Source organism: Pseudorca crassidens, chromosome 3 (genome assembly GCF_039906515.1).
Source record: "Pseudorca crassidens isolate mPseCra1 chromosome 3, mPseCra1.hap1, whole genome shotgun sequence".
Lineage (NCBI taxonomy): Eukaryota > Metazoa > Chordata > Mammalia > Artiodactyla > Delphinidae > Pseudorca > Pseudorca crassidens.
In genome coordinates, this window is record NC_090298.1 from 46063086 (window position 1) to 46088414 (window position 25329).

General features: G+C 37.7%; 1 protein-coding gene across 3 annotated transcripts in view; it reads left to right on the plus strand.

The window, feature by feature from the left end:
- The window catches only part of RAB3C (RAB3C, member RAS oncogene family), a 398656-nt gene extending 382234 nt beyond the window's left edge, over positions 1–16422 (plus strand). For all 3 annotated transcript variants that reach the window (XM_067730725.1, XM_067730724.1, XM_067730722.1), the window contains exon 5: positions 8116–16422. In XM_067730725.1, the coding sequence (XP_067586826.1) occupies positions 8116–8303 (188 nt within the window). In that variant the 3' untranslated portion in view covers positions 8304–16422. The remainder of the gene's footprint in view (positions 1–8115) is intronic.
- Positions 16423–25329: the final 8907 nt, after the last annotated feature.

Sequence of the window (25329 nt, forward strand, 5' to 3'; positions counted from 1 at the left end):
GACACTATAAAACTCTTAGAGGAAATCATAGGCAGAACATTTTATGACATAAATCACAAGATCCTTTTTGACCCACCTCTTAGAGAAATGGAAATAAAAACAAAACTAAACAAGTGGGACCTAGTGAAACTTAAAACTTTTGCACAGCAAAGGAAACCAAAGGAAACCATAAACAAGATGAAAAGGTAACACTGAGAACAGGAAAAAATATTTGCAAACGAAGCAACTGACAAAGGATTAATCTCCAAAATATACAAGCAGCTCATGCAACTCAATATCAAAAAAACAAACAACCCAATCCAAAAATGGGCAGAAGACCTAAAAAGACATTTCTCCAAAGATATAAAGATTACCAACAAACAAATGAAAGGATGCCCAACATCACTAATCATTAGAGAAATAAATACAAAACAAAATTACAATGAGGTATCACCTGATACCAGTCAGAATGGCCATCATCAAAATATCCACAAACAATAAATGCTAGAGAGGGTGTGGGAAAAAGGGAACCCTCTTGCACTGTTGGTGGGAATGTAAATTGATACAGCCACTATGGAGAACAGTATGGAGGTTCCTTTAAAAGTAAAAATAGAACTACCATAAGACCCAGTAATCACACTACTGGACATCTACCCTGAGAAAACCATAATTCAAAAAGAGTCATGTACCACAATGTTCACTGCACCTCTATTTACAATAGCCAGGACGTGGAAGCAATCTAAGTGTCCATCGACAGATGAATGGATAAAGAAGATGTGGTATATATATACAATGAAGTATTACTCAGCCATACAAAGAAATGAAATTGAGTTATTTGTAGTGAGGTGGATGGACCTAGAGACTGTCATACAGAGTGAAGTAAGTCAGAAAGAGAAAAACAAATATCGTATGCTAACACATATATATGGAATCTAAAAAATAATAATAAATGGTCCTGAAGAACCTTGGGGCAGGACAGGAATAAAGAAGCAGATATAGAGAATGAACTTGAGGACACTGGGAGGGGAAAGGGTAAGCTGGGACAAAGTGAGAGAGTGGCATGGACATATATATTACCAAATATCAAATAGATAGTAGTGGCAAGTAGCTGCATAGCACAGGGAGATCAGTTAAGTGCTGTGTGACCACCTAGAGGGGTGGGATAGGGAGGGTGTAAGGGAGATGCAAGAGGGAGGGGATATGGGGATATATGTATACGTATAGCTGATTCTCTTTTTTATACAGCAGAGACTCATACACCATTGTAAAGCAATTATACTCCAGTAAAGATGTTAAAAAAAAAATGAAAAATAAGATACAACTGACACCACAGATACACAAAGTATCATAAGAATTAGTACAAACAACTATATGCCAATAAAATGGACAACCTAGAAGAGATGGACAAATTCTTAGAAAGGTACAACCTTCCAAGACTGAACCAGGAAGAAATAGAAACTGTGAACAGACCCATCACAAGCACTGAAATTGAAACTGTGATTAAAAATCTTCCAAAAGCCCAGTACCAGAGGGCTTCTCAGGCAAGTTCTATCAAACATTTAGAGAAGAACTAACACCTATCCTTCTCAAACTCTTCCAAAAAATATCAGATGAAGGAACACTCCCAAGCTCATTCTTTGAGGTTGCCATCACCCTGATACCAAAACCAGATGAAGATACCACAAAAAAAGAAAATTACAGGGAAATGTCACTGATGAACATAGATGCAAAAATCCTCAATAAAAATACTAGCAAACCGAATCCAGCAACACATTAAAACCGAATTCATCAACACATTAAAAGGATCATACATCATGATCAATTGTGATTTATCCCAGGGATGCAAGGATTCTTTAATATACGCAAATCAATCAATATGATACACCATATTAACAAACTGAAGGAGAAAAACCATATGATAATCTCAGTAGATGCAGAAAAATCTTTTGACAAAATTGAACACCCATTTATTATTAAAAACTCTCCAGAAAGTGGGCGTAGAGGGAACCTACCTCGACATAATAAAGGCCACATATGACAAACCCACAGCAAACATCATTCTCAATGGTGAGAAACTGAAAGCATTTCCTCTAAGATCAGGAACAAGACAAGAATGCCCACTCTCACCACTTGTATTCAATATAGTTTTGGAAGTTCTAGCCATATCAATCAGAGAAGAAAAAGAAATAAAAGGAATCCAAATTGGAAAAGTAGTAAAACTGTTTGCAGAAGACATGATACTATACATAGAAAATCCTAAAGATGCTACCAGCAAACTACTAGAGCTCATCAATGAATTCGGTAAAGCGGCAGGGTACAAAATTAATACACTGGGATTTCTTGCATTTATATACACTAACAATGGAAGATCAGAAAGAGAAATTAAGGAAACAATCCCATTTATCATCACATGAGAAAGAATAAAATACCTAGGACTAAACCTACCTAAGGAGGCAAAAGACCTGTACTCTGAAAACTATAACATGCTGATGAAAGAAACTGAAGACAAACAGATGGAAAGACACACCATGTTCTTGGATTGGAAGAATCAATATCGTCAAAATGACTATACTACCCAGTGCAATCTACCAATTCAGTGCAATCCCTATCAAATTACCAATGGCTTTTTTTGCAGATCTAGAACAAAAAAATCTTAAAATTTGTATGGAAACACAAAAAGCCCCAAATAGCTAAAGCATTCTGGAGAATGAAAAACTGAGCTGGAGAAATCAGGTTCCCTGACTTCAGACTATACTATAATGCTACAGTGATCAAAACAGTATGGTAGGGACTTCCCTGGGTGGCACAGTGGTTAAGAATCCTTCTGCCAATGAAGGGGACACAGGTTCAATCCCTGGTCTGGGAATATCCCACATGCCATGGAGCAACTAAGCCCATGTGCCACAACTACTGAGCCTGCATTCCACAATTACTGAAGCCTGCGCACCTAGAGCCCATGCTCCACAGCAATGAGAAGCCCACATGGCAACGAAGAGTACTCCCCACTCTCCACAACTAGAGAAAAGCCCATGCACAGCAACAAAGACCCAATGCAGCCAAAAAAATAAATAAAATCAGAAGAAAATAAAAAGCAGTATGGTACTGGTGCAAAGACAAATTGCTGTGTCAATGGACCAGGATAGAAAGCTCAGAAATAGACCCTTGCATCTATGGTCAATTAATCTACGACAAAGGAGGCAAGAATATACAATGGAGAAAAGCCAGTCTTTTCAATAAGTGATGCTGGGAAAACTTGACAGCTACACATAAATGAATGAAATTAGAACACTAACACCATACACAAAAGTACACTCAAAATTGATTAAAGACCTAAATGTAAGGCTGGACACTATAATACTCTTAGAGGAAGACATAGGCAGAACACTCTTTGACATAAATCACAGCAGTATTTTTTGGATCCACCTCCTAGAGTAATGAAAACAAAAATAAACAAATGGGACCTAATTAAACTTAAAAGCTTTTGCACAGCAAAGAAAACCATAAAGTGAAAAGATAACACACAGAATGAGAGAAGATATTTGCAAATGGAGCAACCAGCAAGGGATTAATCTCCAAAATATACAAACAGCTCATACAGCTCTATATCAAAAAACCAAAAACCCAGTCAAAAAATGGACAGATGATCTAAATAGACATTTCTCCAAAGAAGACATACAGTTGGCCAAAAAGCACATGAAAAGATGCTCAACGTCACTAATTATTAGAGAAATGCAAATCAAACCTACAATGTCACCTCACAATGGTCAGAATGGCCAACATTACAATATCTACAAACAGTAAATGCTGGAGAGGATGTGGAGAAAAGGGAACCCTCCTAGACTGTTGGTGGGAATGCAAATTGGTACAACTGTTATGGAGGACAGTATGGAGGTTCCTTAAAAAACTAAAAATAGAGCTGCCATATGAGCCAGCAATCCCACTCCTGTGTTTTTTCCAGAGAAAACCATAATTTGAAAAGATACATGTACCCCAATGTTCATTGCAGCACTATTTACAATAGCTAAGACATGGAAGCAACTAACTGTCCATTGACAGAGGAATGGATAAAGAAGATGTGATACATATATACAGTGGAATATTACTCAGCCATAAAAAAGAATGAAATAATGCCATTTGCAGCAACATGGATGGATCTAGAGATTATTATACTAAGTAAGACACTTAGAGAAGGACAAATATCTGTTGATATTACTTACATGTGGAATCTAAAAAAATACAAATGAAATTATTTACAAAACAAACAGACTCACAGATTTCAAAAACAAACTTATGGTTACCAAAGGAGAAATATGGTGGTGGCAGATAAATCAGGAGTTTGGGATTAACATATACACTACTATATATAAAAGAGATAACCAGCAAGAACTCTACTTAATATTCTTAATAATTTATACGGGAAAAGAATCTGAAAAAGAATGAATGTATGTATGTAACTGAATCACTTTGCTGTACACCTGAAACTAACACAACATTGTAAATCAACTTATAGTCCAATAAATGTTTATTAAAAAAAGATATTCTGAACCATGGTGCAAGGCTTATCCAGCTTGGAACATTGCTGTCTGTGCCAGAGAGAAATTAGAATGGATGATTAGTGCTTCTGTGATCAACTGAAAGTGTTCACTGATTTGTTGATGAAAACATGTGTATGCTGCAATTATTAATACAGGATGATATAGTCTGAGGGACAGGTGTCCAAGACTGTAGGCTAAGTCAGTAACCTATTTATTAGGAGATCTCTGTCACCCTTCACAATCAGCTTGCTCTGTGACCTTGGGCTACTTATTTGATCTGCCAAATCACGCTGTCCTACCTAGTAAATTGGAAATGATCTTCAAAGTTTTATGAAAAAGACTGTTTCCTAGGGATCACTGACTGAAGTGCTGGCTTTCCACTGATGTTCGTGTGTATGAATGGGAGGTTAAATATTTCTAAGAACAAGGTCATGCTGCTATAGTTGAATTTAGTATGATACATTGGTAGGTAATGGCCATAAAACCCAACAATGACTCAATAGAAGAATAAAGCCTGAAGTAGGCTGAAGTGTTTGAATTTGTGGTTACAATTTAGTTCATGAGCTTTAAACACCATGGACACCCATAGGTGTGGAGTGTGGTCGCACATAGAGTTGCTTGGTTGTAGATACTGATTCCCCAGGATGGAGAATCATTTATTGCACAGTAAACTTGCTTTGCCCTGAATCCAAACAACTATATGCTAAAATAATGATGTTGAGTTTGATCCTGAATATCTCATTTTATGACCAACAGCACATGTGGTCAATGAGAGGAGGCCTAATTTCCAGAACCTTTCACATATTTCTCTATAGACATATAGCTGTCCTGATGGCCACCTTGATGAACCTTAAGCAGCACAAAATACCAGAGTACCTTTGGAATCATTAAGAAAAGATGTTTCATATGTTTCACTCGGAGTGTTAAATCTAGTTAATCACTAACTATGTAAATTGATGAAAGTTTGTTGTATTACTTAACATAGAACTTCCAGTTCAACTGGAACCAAACAGTAGGCTTTGCAGAGTATCTGAAGGAGGAGGAGAGTGTTCAGGTTTAGTTCAAATGCCAGCTTTGCCACTACTGGCTGATCAAGTAAATGAGCAAAGTACTCAGCCATTTTGTGCCTCTATTTCCTTATCAATAATTTGGAGAAAATACTGGCACCTACCTTACAGATACAGTGTTTTAAATAGCACCTGTTCTACAGTAACCTCCCAAATGTTAGTTTCTTACTATTATTGTTGTTATAATAATAGTATTTAATTATATAGTTATTGTATAATTATATAATAACATTTTCTGGTTTGCTTGGCACTTTTACATATATTTTCTCATTTGAGCCTAATGTAAGACAAATGTCATAAATAAAGAACATAAGAATAAAAACATGACTTTCCCATGGTCACAAAGCCAGTAAGTATTGCTCCTATGGCTAAATCTCCCATCTGACAATCCATCCCTCTCACCACATTATGGCATCTCCTTCTCCAGCCATGCTGGATAAATGGAGGGCTGTTATAATATGGTGTTCTCTTCCTGGGGTTCCAGGTTAAGGTCAAGACACAGAGCATTCTGGCTCCTGGGCTCAAGGATCATTTTACTGACCTTAAGTTGTACACCAGCAGCATTGTGTGTCTCTAAGCCCAGATTAAAAGAATCACATTTGATAAAGGTTTGCACGGATTACTGTGGTTTGTTTTACAATGGCCAAATCTTTTATGATACCCTTCAAGTTCAGTGCCTTCCCCCAAATCATGCTAATAAATAAAAGATGTGTCAGCAGAAGCGATGAGAGAAAAGTGAAACCTTTGGAGAAAAAAAAAATCCCATAATTTATCACAAAATCTCATTTAGGGATCTTGATTTCAGTGGGGTTTTGGTATCTTGTGACTTAAAGCACCCTCCTGTTAACACTGAGAAAATCCCCACAAGGATGCAAATAGTCATGACATCTAGGCAAGTATGGATTCTAAGCAATTGTGCTTTCCAAAATCTGGATCAAATTGCTGAAAGGTGAACGATCTAGCCCTATAGATTGCAAACATTAGAAAAGAGAATTCTGTTAATGCCAGAATTTTGTAAAGAAATTAGGAATTTAAGAGAGCTATATAAACACTGTCCAGAGAGACAAATGCAAGGGAAATAAATACAAGGCAAAGAGGGCTTGAAATATTCTCTATTTTATAGAACCTGGCTTAACTCATGCTCGCTCCTTCAGCTCAAATCCTGCGGTTACTCACTCGGATTTTAACAGAATACACAGTAACTAAAGAAATTCGAGCTCAGAGATCATCATCTATCTTAACTAAATTTTAATTCACGAAAATTGCTTTTTGTTGTTTATCTTCAATACTGCTTAAGAAAATAAGTATTTCTAGCTCATGAGAGCGATTTTGACATGGATTCAAAATATTAATCCATTTTTTCCTCTTTTGGCCCCAGGAGCTGGGATGAAATCACATGATTTAATCATTCTGAATCCATGTGGCTCCTCAGAGATAGGGCCAGATGTAACCAGAGGATTTATAGGGTGTAAAATTCAGAATGGATTAGGACAGCATTTCTGTGTTCAACCCAATACATCCTAAATCAACATTCCCTGGATGGACCAGAGCAATCTCTGGCTGGCCTAGTGGGGAGGTTGTCATGGCAACTGACTGGCAAGCTCAGCCCGTGGAATGTGAATGCAAACAATAGTGACAAGGCTGTGTACAGAGCAGCCTACTAAGGCTGCTTCTACCCAGGTACAGTGACACATCAGTCGATGCGTGAAACTGTCACTGCATTTTTTTGTAACTTCTTGCACTTCTGGCAGCTTATTTGAAATTTATCGTGTCCTTTCCCAGATGTTGATAAAACATTGCTGCTGACAGGTAACAGAAGATATGGAAAAATCAGCACCAGTAGCTAGCTGCAATGGTATACAAAGCCCTGGAGGGCTGTTAGGCTAACACCACTCAAATTTCCTAAAGGAGGCTGGAGCTCGCTTAGGGTAAATCCAATGATTCTTTAGTGCCACCTTATGTCCAGTTAAATACTGGAAATTTACCAAAGGCCTACCCTCAAACACTTTACTAGGCAGCAGTAGGACAGACATGGAAAAAGTTAGAGCTGCATTATGTTGGAGTTTGGGAGTCCCTTTCACAGCAGAATATGAACATGAAGTCTTCTAAGCCTGAAGTTAAAGAAAAAATGAAAATTAATAATCTTGGTAGAATCTGAAATGAGGAAATTAAAAAAAAATGCCAAATAACCCCAGACCTAGAAAAGATTAGAAGAGGCTGCATGCTGATCCAGGGGTTGCAGGAAGAGATGGCAGAGACAGACTGTGTCAAGGATTCTTCATGTCGTCCTTACTAACTCTTGCCAAGGCTTTTTTTTTTTTTTTGTCTAGAGAAAAATAAGATGTGAACATCACTAATTCGACTTTATACTTCTTGTTAATGGATAGCAAGATGGTAGCATTTGTTCAATCCTGCCTCTCATCTCCCACCCAAACCAAACCTACCAGCCACTGCTGTCCTACCATCACCATGTCCCATTTAATTTCCGCAGAAGTATGAAGTGACCAAGCTGTGTTTCTTTGTGTTTCTTCCAGGTTTTGAGTTTTTTGAAACAAGTGCCAAGGATAATGTTAATGTGAAGCAGACATTTGAGCGTCTCGTGGATATCATCTGCGACAAAATGTCCGAGAGTTTGGAGACAGATCCAGCCATCACTGCTGCAAAGCAGAACACGAGGCTCAGGGAAACCCCTCCCCCACCGCAGCCCAACTGTGGCTGTTAGTGTCCCTGTACAGGCAGCTCCAGAGGGGTTGGTTGCTAAAAATAGCATTTATAAATGGTCAATTAGCCTTCATTTATACTGCCTAATAATTATTTGAGGGAAATCTTTGATGTCTGTGGCTCAAACATGCATTCAATTCCGGGGAGATTTCCGGTGTTAATAAGTGACAAATATGTGATCTTAACTTTGTAAGGACTATCCATCTATAAACATCAGATGTTTGCATGTGATTTGTTATTTGTCTTCTAGGCTCTTTTTGTTTCAGGTTTCTTAGATTAAGCTACTGCTGGGACCTCTGATTATAATTTCAGTACAACTGAGTTTTGGGCTACGGGTTCAAATTATGCTATTCACTTGTAGGGATGATAACCAAGAAATTGGTTGTGTGTGTGGTGTGAGCAGGGCGAGATCTCAGGAGGCCTTATTTGCTTTACTCTCAATCGAAAATCAAGTGGAAATGTTACTCATGATTAGGGAGACTGTCATGGGTGTGGTTGGTTTACTGTTCAGGAAAGGTATCTATTTTTCAGTGTTATTATAACTGAGAAGACCATTGACTATAAAGAACTTGAATAATTGTTTAAGGCCCTTGCAAATTTACCAAGAGATTAATATTTACCTGACTGGAAGTAGATTTTAATAGTAGTCTTAGTTTAGATGTTTAAATAAGGAATACCTAACCCAAGACTGCACCACCCAACATTCTGAATATTTGAGGGCACTGACAGACAGAGGTATCTGCTGAATGTGTTATGTAACAAGCGTCTTAACCAAGAAGGATATGAGTAGCAGTGGGATTCCAAGGCCTGAGCTCCCCCCCATGACATATACCACCGCGACTTTCTGGAACAATTACCAACTCTTGGAACAGAGGTCAAGTTGAAGCTTGTTAGAGCACCTCTTCCCATAGGATGTAGGCTTGCTTCCCCAAACATTGCCTTCTGCTCGCACCTCCCTAGGTTCTTTTACCTGGCTAGAAATCAGTTAAACAGTATCTCCATGGCTCTCAGATTGAGGAAAAGACAATTATCATCGCTAATCCTTTTCAATCCAAGTATTTATACCTTTAAGGCGTATCCCCATTCTGTAAGCCTTTAAACATGCTTAAGTTACTCAGAGACCTCTCTTTGGAGCTGAGAGTTACAGAAAAATCTTAGGGTGCCATAAGCAATTTGAGAGGAGAAAGGAAACCATTTGAACACCCAGATTCTTTCTCCTAGAGATTCCTTCGCCTGGATTTCCTGAAGACCATATATGATTAACAAGCAAACCAATCCCACCAGCGATTCTAAGTGAGGACTGAAAAGAGACACAGCATCTGTATCACCACCCAGCATTGTTTACGGCTAGGACTTTAAGGCAGCAGGCACACATTGGCATATTTGGAAGGGCAGTTCCATTAAGTGAACTTTCCCCTTTTTTGGTGATCATGTAAAAGATTTTTTTCTCTTTTCAAAAACAGAGACACTTCCCATGAAAGTATTGAGCGCAAGATTCTTGAGCAAGGATATTGATAGGGAAAGACGCATATCTAAAGAGATCTCTGGAGGATAAATGCCTGCAAGTCAGGGAACTAGGTCACATATATTACTAGTAAGTTAGAAGATGAAAATTACAGGAGAAAGCATTTGGGATGTCTTAAGCGTATCCACATTCTTATTATTGCTCATCTTAGCTTAAGATCCACTAATTGGCAATAAATCTTCACTTTGGCACTCTGCAAGGTAGACCTTAGCCTAGTGAAGACAAGAAGACATTAATGCTTTATTAGATTTTAATGGGGCAACTAGCTTCAAAAATCACAGAAATTAAAGTGAAGGGAAGAAAGAGAAGGCAGGGGCCATCAAAGCAGATTTGTTTGCAACAGAAACCTGTTTGCATGATACTGTAATATTTCTTTAACATGGTCTAGAAAATGGCCATGTTAAATGATATAGCTGTTAAGCTGACTTTTACAATCTAATATGAAGCAATAGAACTAGGAAGACCTTCGCATCCTCTCTCAGACCTGATCTCACATACATACGTACAGATGTCAAGGACCTCAATATGATGTCTCAGATGGCTTTTTCAGAAGAACATTGATATGCATATTATCGTAAAATGGAAAGCAAAATCAGAGAGGGTAGAAAATGGGAAAGAAAGTTGAGTTTTGCCCTCTTGTAAACTCCTTCCCTGAAGAGCTAATTGCCATTGAAATTAAACGGCTCTAGAACCAGAAGACCTAAGCCAAGTACCCACTTCCACAGTGTCAAACATACCAGACTTGAGCTACTGTGTGCCAGTCGGGAGCAGAATGCAAGAATGGCCCAGGTGTCAGTGCCAAGGGACATCCAATAATTTCTATTTTTCAAGCCTCAATGGAAGTAGAGGCTTACTAATTGATTCTCAGTTCTGAAGCCCCTACCCCAGTGTGATTTTCTAAGTGAGACGCTTCCAAAAAGGATCGTCACAGAGCTCAATGAATTGAGCACCTATGCTCCTGCGGTAAAGCACATGAAAAGAGAGAAAAATTCTCGACTCCTAATCTCATCAAGAGATCCTGGTTTTAAAAATCAAGTTTGGCAAAAGAAGAACCAGCCTAGGATTCACTAAGTAAACTTCTATTGGCATCAAGCTATATTATTTATAATGCTGTGGTTCCAAGGTTTTTCACCCTTTAGGCCATCATGCACACAAATGTGTATACACACACACGCATACAATATCTCCCATATTCTGTCTGCCAACAGCTTAAATAACCACAGATCATTTTTACTAATGGCCTAACTAAATTTGTATTCAAAAGAACAGAGACATCTTACAAAGTGTATGTTTGTGTTAGTGTGTAAATTGTAGACAGCCATGTTTTGTCTTTGATGCAACTCAATTAGTGTTTCAAGAACAAATTTCTCTTCCTCTGTCACCCCTCTCCTCATCACCCCATCCCTCCGATTACTTTTATAATCAAACCTTGATTGTTTTGAGCAGATACTTCCAAGAGCTTTGGTTTGGGGACATTCCTTTCTGTTCTAAATGTAAATGAAAAATTGGACTGGAAATTATTTCCTCTAAACAGCCATTTAGGACTTCCCTGGTGGCGCAGTGGTTGAGAGTCCGCCTGCCGATGCAGGGGACACGGGTTCGTGCCCCGGTCCGGGAAGATCCCACATGCTGCGGGGCGGCTGGGCCCGTGAGCCCTGGCCGATGAGCCTGAGCGTCCGGAGCCTGTGCTCCGCAATGGGAGAGGCACAACAGTGAGAGGCCCGCGTACCGCAAAACAAACAAACAAACAAAAACAGCCATTTAGTGGACCCGCATTTCAGCTTTTGGGGTTGTGAGTGGATGTAGAAGGTGCATGAAGTTTCTTAAGTCCTAAGATGGCAGTTTACAAGTTAGCATTATATCTATGGGCTTATAAGAAGAATTAAGACAGTGAATTAGTTCATTGCCACTGCTGAGCAACCTCTACTGCCTTGATAAACTTCTAACCACCTCTTTAGTTTAACTTAAAATCATTATCCCTTTGCCCGCCTAGTAAATAAATGCTAAGATTTTTATTTGGAATGGGAACTATGATGATGTCTTTGGTTGCTGCAGAAAGCCTCAGCGTTATGTTAAATATGAACTATGCATTCCACTACAACCGCAATTATACAAGACATCTACATACTCAACAAACAAATATGTATTTCACCTACTTAACTCTTATCCAGATTAATAATAGCTCTTTGGTTCAGCACATTGGTTATCTTTCAGGAACTAATTTAACCTTCCCATTTTAACTACATCTATACTGAGGATAGACTTTCAGGGATGCAATGTTCTTGCTTTAAAGTAAAATACAGTCTACTGTTAACTGAACTTCCATGAAGCAACATTAATTTTGGAGCGTGGTAGTCAGTAATCAGTGGCTCATTTTGATGTACTTTATCCAATGTGTCTCTTCGTGCTCAGTGAGGATATACTGTGCCATCCTTCAGTCAACTGTGTGGCATCTGTGAGACTATGTTAAAAATGTATCCAGACTCTCCCAAGCTATCCCAAGGCTGAGGTAGCAGCTGCATGTGAAATACTAAGATAAATCTTAAAGTCATGATTAAAACCCTTCTAGGTCAAAAAGTGTTTAATAATTTCCATCTACTATTGGAATGCTCCATCAGGAATTTTTGGCGTGGCATACTTGGGAGGTAGCCTTTCTGTCTGAAGAATGCTCTCTCTCTCTCTAAATTATAGTTTGCATGACTGGTAACTAGAACTCTTTGTTCCTTTGTGTGTGTACTCACTCAGTGTGCCATGTCAGGCTGCCATGTGAGCAACTAGACCCATGTGGCCTTTCTAATCACCCCCTAGAAGATGCAGCCACTCCAGATCTGCTTGGCTTTGCCCTTTTGTGTATAATACCTGTGTTTTAGGGGTCTACCAGTAAAATGGTGAATTCTTTCTGATCAGCTGAACAATCAGGGTCAGCTTTTTAGATTCCTTTATATTTCAGATAACTTTTTGATCAAAGCCAGTTAAAGACAAAAACCTGTTTTATATTCTGAAACAAATTAGGAAAATTGAGTAAAAGATGACGTTTATAACCAGGAAAAAAGGCATCTTGATTATCTCTACAGTGAACCTAAAGGGTTCCAGGTTCTAAAAATACAATATCCTCTAAGGGGACAAAAACAGGTCTAGAGAATTTGTTTAAAATATATCCACCTATTGTTGTTTCATAAATAAATGTTTTTTTCTTAAAAACCTTTACAGGAATGCTTGACACTCTAGTCAAATACTTCACTTAAGTAGATTAAAATATTTACACTTGGGCCACACAGAGAGTGTTGCCCCTCCCAGCACATACACACTCAAACACAGATACCTTTTCTATGAAGGAAAATTTCCATATATGGTGCTTTCTCAGTGCTAGGGAAAAGGGAGATTTTACTATGCTCCAACAACTGTAACTGGCATTTCCCTTAAAAAGGTCTACAAAATAGATTCTTCACACTGATTTGATTTGCCTCTGTGCAGAGAATTCATTCCCATTAAAAGGGGAGGATAGAGAGAATATATTTTGCAAACCTTCTAGAGAAAAGAAATTATTTCAAAGCCTCTGTCAGAGTTCGGGTATTAAGATCAGACCATGTAGCTAGTGGACAAATTGAGCTTTCTATTTACAATTCTCTTTTCTACTTCCTGATTTTTTTTTATCATCTCAGTTTTTTAAAGCACTCTCCTCACAGAGTGACAGGACCAAGAATAGGAAATGAGACTCAAGTTTCACCATTTACCTCCCATCAGTACAGTTAGTGGTAGAGTTTCAACCGGTCATTACTTGCTGAAATGAGGTTGGGGGGGGGTACCTGTGTATTTCATTCACCTGTGTTCATACTTTCCTTCATTGTGGACAACTGAGAGTTGGCTGTGGCTTTATTTCTTGATGGAAATGTTTCCATGGTCATATTATTTGGCACTAGAGGTTGCTTAGGTTCATGAATGCCATTCTTAAAGATGCAGATGGTACATGAGCCACAGACACCTGGCCTTTCAGGGATGTGAGCATAAATTACATCTGTCTAGTGGTTCCATACGCCTCATAAAAGTGAAATCTGGGGATTGTACGCTGTTTCAGTATGATGGTTTTCCATGCATTGTCTCATCATCCCTAGGATATGTGCTGAATGAAAATTTCCTGTAATTCCTGTTAATATATTGTTAATGTCAGACGTGATGTGATACCGTTGAACTGTCCAAATGTACAACTACTTAATGGTGTTTGTGGAACTGAAATGTCTTAAATGTTGCATGAAATATGTTATAAAAATAGATTTGTTTTCTATTTTTCAACACCTCAGAATTGAGGGTTCATGGGCCAATAAGTGCAATATTTAATGACTTACTCAGTGTATATAAACTAGTGTGAAAGAGTGAATAATAATGAATGTGTGAGATGCTTTGATGGCTGTTTGACTTACTCAGATTATTTCGTGTAGCTGTATTTGTCTAGTGGTACAATTTATACAGTAAATACCTTATTGGTGTCATGTGAAACTCCTCTGTGCCTACTTCAAGGTATGTTTTTTTTTCCCCTATAAGACCAAACATTTAGGATCTGGGAATATATGTCAATTTTGCCTTTTAGAATTGTGGATTTTATTTTCAAGACAGAATGGCTGTTAGTTTATTTTATATAGGCATTCCCTTCTTTAATTCAGAATCTTCCTTAAGCCTTTTATAAGAGGTTAATTTAGAAACCTAAGAAAAAATATGCACATAAGGAAAAGTCATTTTTATTTTTCTCTGAAATGTTGATCACATGTTCTGTCTCCTAAGAATTTTCACTCATATTTTTGTGTATATTTTATTGTCACTCAACCTTGTGTTTGGTTTGCAAATTTAACACTGTCAATCCTAAGAATCCTAAAATATTGATGTCTTTTTAGGTTGTTGCTAATATTATATTCACTTTCAATTCTCAATTGTCCACACTGATAATATAGGAGAAACAAGTCAGAATCCTTAAATCACTTTGGTATGTCATCATAAACTCATATATTCGTCCTCAGACTCCCTTGGTTAATCTCATAATTGGTGGCATAGAACTTCAATGAGATACAAAATCAAGAAATTAGGCCTGGTTGCTGGATTACCAAAAACTATGTATTTATGTATATGAAGTTTCAAGTAGGACAACTACCTTAAACTCCTATTTGCCATTTTAATTTTTAAGGCAAAACACTCATTGTAATACTGTGTTTTGCCTTTTCATTTAGTTAGAGTAAATCATAATACCCTTGGGAAAAACGTTGAGTTTTTCACTAAAAATGATGAAAAACAGTTGGTTTTAGATGACCATGGCCCTCTGTACATCACAGGAAGCCTTCAGTTCTCTCTATGGCAATTGCCTGAAATTGACATGTGAGAATGTGCCAATCATATTAAATGGCTTTGGACCACTACCAGCGATATGTGGCCCTATTTTACATGTGATAGCCTGCTCTCGGACCCACAGAAGTCAAGTAGAGGTGGGTGAAACAGGGAGGTTAGAGACTACTTCGTGCCAAATTTTAAAAAAAGAAAAATATAAGCAGGTAGCCAACATTAGAATGATAATTTAAGGGTGTGTTTAAATATTTAGTCATCAATAGTTACTGAATACCATGTACTCAGTGCTGTGGGAATCAAACATGGAAGAGGTATGGCTCTGGCCTCTAATAAGCTTACTGACTGAAGAACAAGGAAAGAAATACCAGGATATGATCTAAATGCTATGTTATGTCAGGCTATAGGAGCACAGAGAATGTGAAACCTACAAAAACAGGAAAAGTCAAGAATGGCTCCATTGAAGAGGTGAGACATGATCCCAGAAAGAATTAGATAGAGGAGATTGTGCCAGGCAAATAAATGGGAAAGGTCACAGTTTGTTCCCTTGAATGGAAGGGGGACAGAGCTGGCAGCTAGAGATCATTGTTTTCCTCCAGAGAACAAGACTGGCCCTCGGAAACCCAACAAATTACCCCAGTTTGGTTCTCTCTGTTTTTATCCCCATGAGGAAAGCAAGCTGCAGTATCATCATATTCCTCTGTGCTGAACAGCCCCAGACTCGGGCCCAAAACACAAATTAATCTGAAGCTCATAAGAACAGTAGATTTAGACATTTTGCCCATGCACCAAACCACAAGGCATTGTCAAATCCAGTGTCAACCAGGCAGATGTGAGCCCAGAGATTTTTCTGTGGTTCTGTGTTTCCCATAAAGGGTGTGGGGAAGTGCATAGATGAATACCTTCCTTTGTAACCAGGCACTTTCGGCTCCTTCTTAGTGACTGCACTGTGGAGCTCTTCTTGAGAAAAAATTGAGTAACGGCTTAATGCTTTCATATAGTGATCGTGATGTTTATTTGAACACTACTGCTGCACAGCAAATATTATGACTCTTCATGTGTCCACAGGAGCTCTTGTCTGGGTTTAACGCTATAAAGTGTATTCACATTGTGAAGTTTTAATTCTCTTTATTAAAATTAATTGTGTAAGAACTGTATGTGCTCTATTAGGTATTAAGTTTGTATGTGAATTCTGTATAGAAAGTGGTTTTTGTTCTTTGGGTTTATCTTGTTTTATTTGGAGATTACAATAAATATCTAAGAGACTATATTCCTGAATTTCTCAGTCTTGGTCTGAGAACATTTTTCATCTCCTCTCAATTTGTATTACTTTTGGTCCTAGGATACCTATTTTCATTTTTTTCCTTCCTCATCTACAATCCTAGGCACAGTGCTGAGCTTGAACTAGAGACAGAATGAGTGTATTTTTATTTAGGGCTATGAGTTTCCTACACGTGATTTTGGACTTAGGCAAAGGAGTTAACTCTAACATTTGTCATCTTTTAAGGTAGGTAACTTTTTATACCTGACTGACTATATTCCAGAGTCAAAGCTCTTGGTTGTAGAATCAAGAAAGTCTGCTATGGTATTAAAAAGTCACCTCTGCTACCTGAAGACCATGTGTTCCTGTATCTGAATTCTAGGCTCCAATGATTATTTTGCACCCTACTGACACAGCCTGGGAAAGAAGCATTCAACCAGGCAATGTATGGATGGGATGTGTGAGTGGTATAGGCTTTTTTAAATGAATGGTGTGTGATGCAGTGATGCTTCAGGTAATATGCAGGCTTGCCTTGGTCTTGGACCTCAGAGCATGGTGAAGCACCCAGTTATCCATCTATTTGCATCACAGCAGATCTACTACTAATTTTAAGATTGCTTAATGTTCTAATCATGCCAACAGCTCTATTTCCACATATTTTCTTTCAAATATGCCTCTAAAGCTGTTTCCCAAACTCTGTGCTAAAAATAAGCCAAGCAAGACGGTCCTAGGAATATCCACATGGGTCCACAGGGTCAAAATAACTTCCTGAACAGAACTCAGTGACAAGAGGGTCACCTGTCTGTCTAGACAAAGCAGGCAACATGAAAAGAATCAAAATTAATGGAAAATAATAAATTAAGGGACTTCCAGTTATATTAATCAACAAACATTTATAGAATGTCTTTTATGTGCTAATTTCTTGGTGTACATGAAAATACATAAATAGAATACTACCTCAGTGAACTCATACAAATTGTGATAGAGGAAAATGTATAAGTTAATATTAATAGATTACCAGTTTATATATTACTCTTTCCTAACATTTGTGTCTAATAAATAATTGAAGTGAACATTAGAAAGTTGTTTCATTCTAAAAGAACTCACAAAAATATCTTCTTGAAATCTTATGAAATACATTTTTTTAGACAAGAGTCCTCTATCCCTAGGTAAAAGTCTTGCCAGTAGCAAGACCTCAGAAGAACTACACATGCTTCATGGTCATTCTGAGGTTTCTGTGGCTAAACCAGTTCCAACTGGTTTTAGCAGGAATCCCCCTCTATGTTCACCCCTCAGAAATAATCACCCTGGCTTTAATTTTTAAAAAATGAAGTTACTATGTGTCTATTTTTCTCAATAACACTGAAAAGGTAGACCTAGAAAGAATATATCTGGCACCCTCAGAAGATGCTAATCATTTTTTCTACGTTCCTATTGGTCCTGAAAAAGACTTCTAAATAAAAGGCCACATGGCAGGCTCTGGTCTTGGACACTTCTCGGGAACACTCAAGTCTGAAGGTTCTCTTATTTCTCCTCTAAATTTCTTCTCACTTCACCCCATACCCACCAAGTCCAAAGAATCTTTAGTCTGGTGGAGAGGTAGTCTGACTGCTCAACTTTTCTTCCTAATCTATTTTTTATGCCCCAAGTCCTTCCGCACTAGAATTTCTTTTTTATTAATTCTAAATCTCAGGCAATTTCAACTAAAAATCATATTCTTTTTTAAAGTATATTGTTCCCCCCTTAAAGCAATTCTACTGACTGAATGGTAGAAAGGCAAAGATAATATATTGTATAGACAATATAAGAAGGCAAGTATTGGGAGAAAGTCTGGATTAAAATATCAAAACAGTATACTACCAAGCAGACAATTACAATACAATTTGATGTGTGCCTATATAGAAGTTACATACAAACTACTGTGAAAGCACAGAAGAGGGGCAATTAACCCAGATTGGAGGCAAAGATTGCGATGTTTCAGGAAAGTGTACTAGAAGAAAAGAAACCTGAGTTAAAACATATAGGAGATGTAGGAGTTATGCTGGAGCAGAAGTGGAAGAAGAAGGTTATTCCACACAGAGAGAGCAACAAAAGCAAACCACAGAGGTAGAGCAGAGTACTGTGTATTCCTAGAACTCCAAAACCATTCACATAGGTCATCACAGGGTGGAAGAGAAAAAGAGAGGCTCAGTATTGAGATCATCACACTTTTCTGAAATACTTTAAAAGTCTGGATTTCATGTTCCAGCTTTGAAAATTTCTTGAAGGAATTTAAGCAAGAAATTAGTCTGATCAGATTTGAATTTTGAAAGATCACTCAAATGGCAATATAGGAAATGGACTAATAGGAGGCAATGGTGGAAACAGAACAAGCATTAAAAAGCTGTTAGGTTATCTATATGCTTGAAATAAAGGTGGCTCAGTAGTGGTGAAGAGTATAGGATACACGATAGTTCAATTTAGAAAGTAGGTAATGGTGACCAATAGGATTTCAAGAGTGAGAACTAGAAACTGAGAGGAGACACTGACATTTCTGGCTCAGTTTAAGTATATATTAGCTCCACTAACTCAAAGACAAAGTACAGGTTCTGGTTCAAGATGTTGATGTAGAAGATCCTGAACTCACCTCATCCCATGAGCACACTGGATCTGTAGCTACATATCGAAAAACTTCCACTGAAAGAAAATGAAAAACTACCTGAGCAACCCCTATACACTGGGCAAATTTTAAAAAAAAAATGCAGGTAAGAGAGGCTGAGACAGTCTCACCATAAACTCCATACTGAGTGTGGTGACCCACAATCAGGAGAGAACTCAAAACCCAGAGCTTCTCCCTGTGGAGGAAAGGGTTTGAGCTCCACATCAGGCACCCCAACTCTTAAAGTCTTCATCTGAGAGATAAACTCCAAAACATCTAGCTTTTAAAATCAATGGGGCTCACATCCATGAGACCCATGAGTCTATAGCAAACCAAGAAACAGCCCATAAAGAGTTTGTGGACTCAAGATTCGTTTGCCTCAGAAACCAGCACAGAGGCAGTCAACTGAGAGGAGCCCAGGCTTTAAGACAAGCAAGTAAGCCTCTTTCACATAAAGTATCAGCCAGAGGGGCAGGCATCCAATTTAATACACATCTAGAGGCCTGATAGGGTACTCTCCAGAGACAGAGGCTGGTGGGCAACATCTCTGTGCTCTCTCTCTGCCATGCTTCAGCTCACCTTTATCCCTTAGAAAGGAGTGCTTACCCTCTCTGGCACCCTGCCAAGTTTAATTGCCTGGCTCTGGTGGCCAGTGGAGCTCAAGCTTGAGAATCCTAAAAAATAGTAACCAATGGAGAAAGAGTTCTTACATGGCTGCCACCCCCAGAGCACAGCAAGAGGCAGCAGACTGAGACACCCAGTCTTTCTGTGAAAGAGGCCTACCAGCTTATCTTCAAGCTACGGCCTTAGGGATAGGTTTCTAACTAAACAGACATCTAAGAGCTTAATGTAATCTTCTCCAGAAACATTAGAGGGCAGGCACAATCTTTGTGTTCTCCCTCTGCCACACCCCAAGAGGAGGGCTCTTACATGTGTCTGGTGCCCAGTTTTTATGTCTGGTGCTTTTGTTTTTGTGGTTGCCCCCCAGGGAATGCCCCTTGATGGCCTGGTTCTGATGGCCAGCAGGGCTTGCTTTCCTGAGTTCCATGGGATGGTAATAAACAGAGAGATGGTTCTTGGCAAGCTACCACTCCCAAGACACTGTGCAGACAGCAGACTGAAACACATCCCCAGTCTTTATGTGATAGAGGTCTATTCGCTTCTCCTGGTTCTTCAGCCTGGGGAACAGGCTTCTACTTTGTCACATGTTTAGGGCCTAACAGAGGGGCATTCCAAGGACAGAAGCTGCTGGACTCCATGTTTGTGCTCTCTCTATGCCTTGCTCTAGGCCACTTGTATCTTTTCTAAAGGACCTTGTGTACTCATCTGGCACCCCAATTTTTGCAACTGCCACCCACAAGATGCCTTTAGATTCCAGGACTCCTGTGGCCAGTGAAACTTATGCATACAGTCACATAAGACCATATATATATTTGTGTACTTCAAAAGCTGCTGCCTAAGGGTCTGGCTTCCATCAGCTTGAATCTATGTACTGACTGAGCTATTCCCCTTTAGGACACTGACAGCCTCAACTACTGGGAGTCACTAAGAATAAAATAATCTGCTTGAACAATCAAAAAAGGCAACAAAGAGCTAGGGCAGGGTTGAACGATAAGGTTCATCTCCTACATGAGGACACTCCTTCAAGACTGAGAGAGGTGGGTGTTTTATCTAATACATAGAAACTAACACAGAGGGTCAAGGAAAAAGAAGAAACAGAAAAATGTGTTCTAAAAGGCAGAACACACCTAAGAACAAGTTCTTAATGAAACAAATATAACTGATTTGCCTGATAAAGAAGTCAAAATAATGGTCATAAAGATGTTCAACAAACTCAGAAGAATGAACACAGTGAGAATTTCAACAAAGGAATAGAAAATATAAGAAAGTACCAAATAGTAGTCATAGAACAGAAGAATCTAATAAATGAACTGAAAACTACACTAGAAAATTTCAATAGCAGACTAGATGAAGCTAAAGAAAGGATCAGTCAACTCAAAGACAGGGCAGTGAAACTATCTAATCAGAGCAGCAAAAGGAAATGATGACAAAAAGTAAAGATAGCTTAAGGGACTTAAAGAACAACATTGAGCATACCAATATTCATATTATAGGGGCCCCAGAAGAGAAGAGAGAAAGGTGTCAGAAAATTTATTTGAAAAAATAATGGCCCCAAACTTCCCTAACCTGGGAAAGGAAACAGACATCTAGATCCAGGAATCCAGAAAATTGCAAGTAAAATGAACCCAAAACAGACCCACACCATGACACATAATTAAAATGTCTAAAGTAAAGACAAAGGGAGAATCTTAAAAGCAGCAAGAGAAAATCAATTTGTTACATAAAGGAAACCCCCCTAAGACTATCAGATTTTTCAGCAGAAACTTTGTGGGCTAGAAGAAAGTGGCACAATATATTCAAACTAAGAATACTCTACCCAGCAAAGTTATCATTCAGAATTGAAGACAAGATAGCAAAATCTAAAAATGTTCATCATAACTAAACTGTCCTTAAAAGAAATGTTAAGGGGACTTCTTTAAGCTGAAAAGAAAGGGCACTAATTAGTAACAGGAAAAGATATGAAGTAATCTCACTGTAAATATATAGTAAAATTAGGAATAATCTAATGTAAAATGGTGAATTAATCACTTGTAAAGCTAGTATGAAGGTTAGAAGACAAAAGTAATAAAATAACTATAACTACAATAATTAGGAAAGGGATACATAAGATAAAAATATAAAATATGACATCAAGAACATAAAATGAGGCAGGGGGGAGATTAAAATGTAGAGCTTTAGATGCATTTGAACTTAAGTTGTTAAGAACTTAAATTAGACTGTTATAAATGTAAGTTGTTTTATTAAAGCCTCATGGTAACCACAAGGCAAAAACCTACAGTAGCTACACAAAAGAGAAAGCTAAAGACATACAAAACACCACTACAGAAAGTCATAATATCACAAAGGAAGAGAGCAAGAGAAGAACAGAAGAAATACAAACAGCCAGAAACAATAAAAATGGCAATAAGTACCTATCTATCAATAATTACTTTAAAATAAATATATTAAATTCTCCACTCAAAAGACATGGAGTGCCTGAAGGGATAAAATAAAAATTTAAAAGAACCATCTGCAGGCTGGCTACAAAAGACACAAGGGCATACACAGTAAAGGGATGGAAAAAGATATTCCATGCAAATGGAAACTAAAAGAAAGCTAGGGTAAGTATACTTATATCAGACAAAATAGACTTTAAAACAAGGACTGTAACAAGAGACAAAGAAGGGCATTACATAATGAAAACAGTTCAATCAACAAGGTAATATAACATTTGTAAATATTCATGTACCCAACATAGGAACACCTAAATATGTGAAGCAAATATTTATAGACCTAAATGAATAAGCCATGCAATACAATAGTAGTATGGGACTTTAAAGCCCCACTTTCATCATTGGATAAATTGTCCCAGTCAGAAGATAAATAAGAAACATCAGCCCTAAACGACACATTAGACCAGATGGACTTAACAGGTATATAAAGAAAATTCTACCCAAAAGATTATAGAGTCTTTTCAAGTGCACATGGAAGATTCTCTAGGATAGATCGTATGGTGGGCCACAAAACAAGTCTTAATAAATTTAAGAAGACTGAAATCATATCAAACATCTGTTTAACCACAATGATATGAAACTAAATATCAATTACTAAAGAATACTGGAAAATTCACAAAGAAGTAGAAATTCAACAATATGCTACTGAATAATCAATGGGTCCAAAAAATAATCAAAAAATACCTTGGGGACTTCCTTGGTGGTGCAGTGGTTAAGAATCTTCCTGTCAGAGCAGGGGACAAGGGAAGATCCCACATGTCGCAGAGCAACTAAACCTGTATGCCACAACTACTGAGCCTGCGCTCTAGAGCCCACGAGCCACTACTGAGCCCATGTGCCATAACTACTAATGCCCACATGCCTAAAGCCTGTGCTCCACAACAAGAGAAGCCACCACAATGAGAAGCCGCACACTGCAATGAGTAGTAGTCCCCACTTGCCACAGCTAGAGAAAGCCTGTACACAGCAATGAAGACACAATGCAGTCAAAAAAAAAACTTGAACAAATGAAAATGGAAATACAACAAACCAAATCTTATGGGATACAGCAAAAGAAGTTCTAAGGGAGAAGTTCATAGCCATAAATACCTACATCAAGAATCAAATATCTCAAATAAAAAAAAAACCTAACTTACTACTCAAGGAACTAGAAAAAAAAACACTTAAAACCCAGCGTTAGCAGAAGGAAGGAAATAAAGATCAGAATAGAAACAAATGGAGACTAAAAAGACAATAGAAAAAAAATCAATGAAACTAAGAGCAGGTTCTTTGAAGATATAAAAAAAAAAAATTACAAATATTTAGCTAGACTCACCAAGAAAAAAGAGGACTCAAAATCAGAAATCAAAGACATTACAATGCATAACACAGAACTATAAAGGATTGCAGGAGACTGCTGTGAAGAAATACACACCATTGAGTTAGGCAACCTAGAAGAAATGGATAAATTCCTAGAAACATAAAAACTACCAAGACTGAATTGTGAAGAAATAGAAAATCTGAATAGAACAATTACTAGTTAGGAGATTGAATCAGTAATCCAAAACCTCCCAACAAACAAAAGTCAAAGACCAGACAGCTTCATTGGTGAATTCTACCAAATATTTAATGAATACCAATCTTCCTCAAACCCTTCGAAAAAAACAGAAAAGGAAACACTTCCAAACTCTTTTTAGAAGGCTAGCATTACCGTGATACCAAAACCAGACAAGGACACCACAAGAAAACTACAGACTACAATCACTGATGAACATAGATGCAAAAATCCTCAAAATATCAGCAAAACGAATTCACTATTAAAAGAATCATTCACCATGATCAAGTGCAACTTATTCCAGAGATTCAAGGATCGTTGAACATTCACAAATCAATGTAGTACATCATATTAATGAAAAGCATTTGACAAAATTCGACATCCATTTATGATAAAAACTCTTAATAAGGTGGATATAAAGGGAACAAACCACAGCATAAAAGGCCATATATGTACATAGCAATAAGGACATACCTATCAGTTACAAGCCCACAGCTAACATCACACTGGTGAAAACCTGAAACCTTTTCCTCCAAGATCAGGAAAAAACAAGGATGACTACTCCCACCAGTCTTATTCAACATAGTACTGGAAGTCCTAGCCAGAGCAATTAGCAAGAAAAAGAAATAAAAGGCATACAACTCACACAGGAAGAAGTAAAACTGTCACTATTTGCTGATCTTATATATAGAAAATCCAAAAGATTCCACCTCCAAAAAAAATGCAAGAACTAAATAAATTTCAGGATATAAAAATCAGTCTGTAAAAATCTGGTGCATTTCTATACACTAACAATGAACTATCAGAAAGATATTAAGAAAGCAATCCCATTTAAAATATCATTAAAAAGGAAAAAAAACTCAAGAATAAATTTAACCAAGGAGGTGAAAATTTTTACACTGAAAACTGCAAAACATCGATGAAGAAAAATTGAAGAAAATACAAATAAATAAAAAGATATTCTATGCTCATGGATTTGAAGAATTAATATGGTTAAAATGTCCATACTACTCCAAGAAATCTATAGAGACATTGCAATCCCTATAAAAATTCCAGTGGCATTTTTCACAGAAATAGAAAAAAATCATAAAAGTGGTATAGAACCACAGAAGACCCCCAAATATCCAAAGCAATCTTGAGCAAGAGCAAAGCTGGAGGCATCATGCTGATTTCAAACTAGACTGTGAAGTTATAGTAATCAAAAAAGTTTGATGTTGGCATAAAAACAAACACATACCTCAGTGGAACAGTACAGAGAGCCCAGCAGTTAAGTGCACACATATGTGGTCAATTAATTTACAAGCAAAGAACTAAGAATCTACAGTGGGAAGAGGACAGTCCCTTCAATAAATGATGCTGGGAAAATTGGACAGCCACTGCAAAAGAATAAAACTGGACGCCTATCTTACACCATTTACAAAAATTAACTCACATTGGCTTAAAAACTTAAATGTAAGACCTGAAACCATAAAACTCCTAGAAGTAAACAAAGGTAGCAATCTCCTTAACATCAGTCTTTGTGATTATTTTTTGGATTTAATATCCAAAACAAAGGTAAGTGATAATATTACTGATAGTTAACAGCAAATAAACACAATTCAACACTAAATTATTTATTAAGTACACTGTTA